Here is a 6,314-nt window from a genome sequence, read left to right as displayed (position 1 = left end):
AATCTCTAGGAAACTAAAACTTTAATCGACAATGTTTTAATCATTACTATTGAGTTGCATTCGAACCATTCAACAGAATTAAGAAATATTAAATTTTATGTATTGTTCCCCAACATCTAGCCTTATACTCTTTCCGTCCAATTTATATAAGCTGGAGAGATAATTTATTTTAGATCAAGAAATTATTCGGATTTCATAAATATCCTTTTTTTTTTTCCAATTATACTCTTTGATTAATAGTAAATTTTAGATTAATTATTTAGAAAAAATAATCTTAGAACGTTCACTCTATATTTATTTTTTTTGCTAGGAAAAAAATAAGATATATTAAACTCAAAAGAGAGTTTCACAGACGACATAGGAATGGGGAACATCACCCAATCATTAACCTGAAATATTGTGCTGCCTACAATGTTTGGCAGCAACATCAGCAAGAGATAAAAATTCAGAATTATGACTAACATGTCTGACATCATAGAAGCTGAAATTATTCAAAATAAGATGCTATCCTCCAGGATAGAGTTACTGAACCAGCTAGTCTGGTTGTTCTTATTTTTAAAGAAAGAAACTGGATTTTTTGCATCACTGTTGATGCATATTGCTTCAAAATTCAAACTCCTTTCCCAATCAGCAGCAACAAGAATTGCAAGACTCTCGGCCTCTTCCGAATCTCTAGTTATCCCTGTAATCGTTTTGCATCCTCCATAGTTCCCTGTTTCATCAACCAAGTAGATGCCAATACCAATTTTATTGGAGATATTAATGTATGGAGCATCACAATACATCATAATACAATTAGAAGGCAGAACCATGAGAGTATGTTGTGGTATAATAACTTGGGTAATTGTGGGAGTATGAGTAATGGTAACTGATTGTATTGTTTCTCCTGCAATTTTCATTGCATAAGAAGCGGTGGCAGTAGCATTTTGAGATTTTCCTTGAAAATTCTTGAAGCACCTGTCTCTCCAAATGGTCCAAGCAGTTGTAAGGATTTGACACAGCATAGTCTTATCTTTACATGATGAAATCCACTTATATATCCAAGTATGAATATCTATACCAACACTAGAATCTTGAAGGACTAAGTTTCCGCCAGGAATTATAGCCCAAATAGCTTTAGAAAAGAAACAATGAAGTAAGAGATGTTCAGCAGTTTCAATCATACTGTCATCGCAAAGAATACAAAGATTATCTTGTTCTGTAGTAAACCTAAAAACTCTAGATTTAGTAGGGAGAATATTTCTTATGCATTTCCATAAAAACAATTGAACTTTAGGTAAAACAGGTGTATTCCACGAATCTTTATAAACTTTACTCTGTTGTGTAGAAAGTTGAGTCCTATTCTGGCTAGAAATGACTCTATAAGCTGTTTTCACAGGAAAAAATCCCTGATTTAATATGAGGCCATATTAATCTATCATCCCCTGTCAAAGGTAAACTAATATCACTAATTTTTTGAAAATTATCCTGAGTGAAAAAACACTAAATCAATTCAGTGTTCCACTGCTTAGTGTCATCTATGATAAGGTCAGAGACTTTGAGATTGGGGTTAGGATAAGCAAGGAATAAAGGATCACTGGCTTTATCAATCCAATTATCACTAAACTCTAAGATTTTATCTCCTTTCTTAACTTCCCATAAGAAATGCTCTTTGATCACTTTTAAACCTTTACAAACACATTTCCAAACCCAAGATGAATCCCTGGGTTCTGGATGATGAAGTGCATGAACATGTCTAAAATATTTACATTTCAGAATAACAACCCACAAATCATTTGAGTTATGGATAAGATTCCAAGCAGTTTTGGTTAACATGGCCAAATTGAATTGGCTTAGGTTTTTAAAACCTAGGCCTCCTTGAAGTTTGTGACAACAAATATTGTCCCAAGCTACCAAAAGTCTGGTTGGTTTTTACCCCACCAAAAGTCTCTTCGAGACTTTTCCATCTTACAGAGGACATCATCCAGAAGGAGAAAAATATTCATTTGGTAAATAGGGGAAGTTTTTAGAACGTGATTGACCATAATTGATCTGCCACATTGTGTCACATTTTTACCTTTCCATTTAGCAGCTCGTTTATCAAAGTGATCAGCAAGGTGACCGAAAGCTTCACTCTTTGATCTTCTTATGAAAAGAGGAATACCAAGGTATTTTTCATTTAGATCAATCTTCCCAATGTTGAGCTGCCTAATGAGAGAAACAAAAAAATCTGGATTGCAATTCTTACTAAAGAAGCATCCAGATTTTTGTATATTAATGACCTGACCAGAGCACGCACTAAAATCAGTAATAAGGGACATTAAACTATCAACTTCATCATGGGGATGCATTGCGAAATATAAGACAATCATCTGCGAAGAATAGATGAGAGATGTTAGGAGCATCTTTAGTAACTTTAATTCCATGAATTAGACAGATAAATTCAGCATGTAAAAGATATCGAGAAAAAGACTCCATACAAATGACAAAAAGGTAAGGAGACAGAGGGTCTCCTTGCCGTAAACCTCTAGAAAGTTTAAAAGAAGAACAAGGAGTACCGCTAAGCATGATGGAGATATTGGTTGTACTAATACATTGATTCATAAGCTCACACTAGGTATTAGAAAAACCAAATATTTTAAGGACATTTAATAAAAAAGACCACTCAACTTGTCGAAGGCTTTCGACATGTCTAATTTAAGACCCATATATCCATTTCTACCCTTTTTCCTTTTCATGGTATGAACCAGCTCATGGGAAATCACCATATTGTCATGAATGTGTCTATTAGGAACATACGCAGCCTGGAATGGTGAAATGATTTTTCCTGGCAATAACAATGATTTTAGATATTATTTTGTAACTTGTGTTACAAAGAGAGATGGGTCTAAAATCTTCAGGGGTAGAAGGATTATTTATCTTTGGTATTAGACTAAGGAAAATGTGGTTCATTTCTTTGAGAATATGTCAGACTCAAAGAAATTCTTAACCATTATCCACACATCATTTATCAAAAGATCCATGTTTTGCTTATAGAAGCCTGGTGGGAAACCATCAGGCCCTGGTGCACTCCATGAATTCATTTGATTTATAGTGTTTTTCACTTCCTCGATAATGACAGGACTCAATAAGGAATCATTGTCCAGATCACTAATGCACGGTTCAATACAATTCATGAAATCTCTATTAGGCAGTGGATTAGTAGAGGTACTAATTCCACTAAAATGAGATATTAAAAGGTCTTTGAGGTTATTCCCGTCACTAGACCATTGCCCATTACTAAGTTTGAGAGCAGTAATGTGATTGAAATGTTTCATTCTATTAGCATAGATATGGTAATAGTTGGTATTTCTATCATGGCTCTTAATGTAATCCTATCTGGTTTTTGGGCATGGAACTCTTGTTGTATTTTTTGCCAATGTTCAAGAGAGTTTTCAACATTCTTAATGGATTCAAAAATTTGAGTGTTCAGAGTTTGACAGTTGAGAGTATGAAGTTCAGATTCTAACTCTCTCACTTTATTATAAATATTGCCAAATTGTTCAATGTTGTATTTTTCAAATCAAACTTGACATTTCGTAATCTGTTTGTAAAGTGATAAGCAGGTGAGCTCCTTACTTCTAAGTCATATGCATTTTTAATAACCTCATGAGAAGCTGGGTCTCTGAACCAACACTTATAATATCTATATGATTTTTTTCCTTGGTTAGAATTAGGATCTGTAACTAAGAGAATTGATAAATGGTCAGAGCCTATAGAGTCAATATGGATAACTTTTGAATTACCATAATGATTCAGCCAAGCCAATGACCATTGACCAAACCCCTATCAAGCCTGGCTTTAATAAGATTGGGAGGAGATTGTTTATTAGACCAGGTGTACTGACAACCAATAAAATCAAGATCAGATAAATCAGCACAATTAATAATACTTTTAATCTCAGGTATGGTATCAGTTGTAGGAATGGAGAAGCTAGATCTTTCATGTGCAACCATGGTGATCAAATCACCAATAAGAATCCATGGATTGTTAGCTCTGTTTCCTATTTCTTTAATGTAGTTCCATTGCTGCATCTTTTCTTCATAGCATGTTGAACCATAAAGGAAAGTGCATGTTGAGCCTGACTCTCAAGTAGGAGGTCAGTGATTCGAGTCTCCGCTCAAGTGTAAATTATACTAACTTTAACATGGATTCAAGAGGGCCGAGTTTGCTCAGTGGGGAGTAAGCCGGTGGCTACGCTGCCAGAAGGTAGAACGGGCCTATGTCTAGCATAAAAAAAAGAAAAAGAGGGATCAAAAGATATAATGGCATCAACCATTTTATCTTTATTGTGTACAATTTCAAAATTGAAACCACTCTTCCACGCAAGGCGGATACCCCTGAGAGTCCAAAAGATGGAAAAACCCAATTATTAAGGTAGTTGAAATGAAATCCGAAATTCCGTCTATACTATTTTATGAAACAAATCAAAATCCGAAATTCATTCTATATTATTTTCATTATTTTATGAAATATATTGGCTATTTCCTTGCCAACTTTTATCACGACGTTTGTTAAAGCTACTGCCTACTGCTGAGTTAAGTTGAGATTTGGTTATATTCCGGGACCCGAGGTAGATAGATTTAGATGCCAGAGACAAATCCCCACTCATTAAAAACTTGACTATGTAGTTTTGTTATCAAATGGACCTTGGGTCTCACTACTGTCTGATCACATCAGCACCTTTTTAGAAGAAGAAGATGGACAAGAATGCAAGTGGGACACTGCATAAGGGTGTTAATGAATATTAACATTAAATTAAAAAAGCAAGGAGCCCTCAAATTGAGGCTTTTTCAGATTTTCTTGTCTCTTTATATACTAATTTTGAATTTTGCTCATACTAACTGATCTTGCTCCGCCTCGTCTCATCTTTACGTGGTGTTTGATTTTAGCACAATGATCTGAGAAACGTAATTAGAAAAGACGTGTTTTTGTTTTTTCTCATCGTTTACCCTTTAGGCAGTTCCTATTGAATAAACGAATTAAAGATTTGTTTATTGCTCCTATTATGTACTCAATAAATTTGAAAAACAGATGGGTATATCAATAAATTTGATGGTTTGTTGAGTGCGGTCATGGACTACACTCGTGCTTGATGAACAAACTGACGGTTTTTCCACGAACACCAGTGGCTCTAGTAAACACGCCAGCGTGTGACCCAAAACCTGACGGTTTCCTACAAATGCTAGCGTCTCTAGTAAATCCTTCACCGTGTGACCCAAAATCGTCTCTAGTAAATAAATACTCCTCATTTCAACTCCAAATTCACACATTCTGCATCTCTAGTATCTTTACTCTTCTTTTCCGAGCTTAAAAAAAATCTTCAATTCAACAAATTTGTCGAAAAATGTCTCGGCCCTTGTTAGTTCGACGAGCTCGTATATTGCATAAGAAGATGGAGCTATTTGCGTTTAGGGCAGTTCCTATAGAATGAACAAATTATTTGTTCATTTTGTTCCCATTATGGACTCAGCAAACTTGAAAACGAATGGGTAAATCAATAAATTTGATGGCTTGTTGAGTGCTGTCTTAGACTACACACGCGTTTGCTGAACAAACTGGCGGTTTTTCTTCAAACGCCAACAGCTCTAGTAAACACGCCAGCGTGTGACCCAAAACCTGGCGGTTTTCCTACAAACGTCAGTGTCTCTAGTAAATCCTCCAGCGTGTGACCCAAAATCGTCTCTAGTAAATAAAATACTCCTCATTTCAACTCCAAATTCACACATTCTGCATCTCTAGTCTCCTTACTCTTTTTTTCTGAGCTTAAAAAAATTCTTCAATTCAACAAATTTGTCGAAAGATGTCTTACCCCTTGTTAGTTCGGCGAGCTCCGTATACTGCAGAAGAAGATGAAGCTATTTGCAGAAACTATGATTTTTTATTTACTCAGCTTGTTTCAGCAAACTATCCAGGGGTGAATTTCTTGGCGGTTATTCACGAAGGGTTCTCCAGTGATACCCGTCATCCGAGTCGCCGTGCTATATGCGACATAAAAAATCGTTTTAGTACAATTAAGAAATAAATAAGTGACTTTAACTATGCAATCCAATCGATATAAATTGAGAGGTGAAACTGATACTCAGATGGAAAAATATGGCTTTTCGTTTCGAAAATTGTTTTGAAATCCTTAAGGTGTTGAACAATTTCAACCTCTTCCTTGTAGTTGGTTCCACCTAGTACTTCTCATCAGTGAAGCTAATGTAAAACACTTAATTTTAAACATATGTAATTTTATTTAAACAAACCGTCGTACTTTTAATTGATTAAAATTAGAATTACAAATGTAGCAGAAT

General features: G+C 35.1%; 1 protein-coding gene across 1 annotated transcript; it reads right to left on the bottom strand.

Annotated features, from left to right (window-relative positions):
* Window positions 1-491: 491 nt before the first annotated feature.
* Window positions 492-2,330, bottom strand: LOC113291592. The gene is made up of 2 exons (XM_026541110.1): window positions 2,057-2,330; window positions 492-1,366 (listed from the first exon to the last, which is right to left on the bottom strand). The coding sequence occupies exons 1-2, from the start codon at window positions 2,328-2,330 to the stop codon at window positions 492-494; spliced, it is 1,149 nt and encodes a 382-aa protein (XP_026396895.1).
* Between the last annotated feature and the right edge of the window lie 3,984 nt (window positions 2,331-6,314).

The sequence above is a fragment of the Papaver somniferum genome, chromosome 6 (assembly GCF_003573695.1).
Source record: "Papaver somniferum cultivar HN1 chromosome 6, ASM357369v1, whole genome shotgun sequence".
NCBI lineage: Eukaryota > Viridiplantae > Streptophyta > Magnoliopsida > Ranunculales > Papaveraceae > Papaver > Papaver somniferum.
Note: the sequence above shows the minus strand (reverse complement) of the source record. Positions and strands in the feature narration are given on the sequence as shown.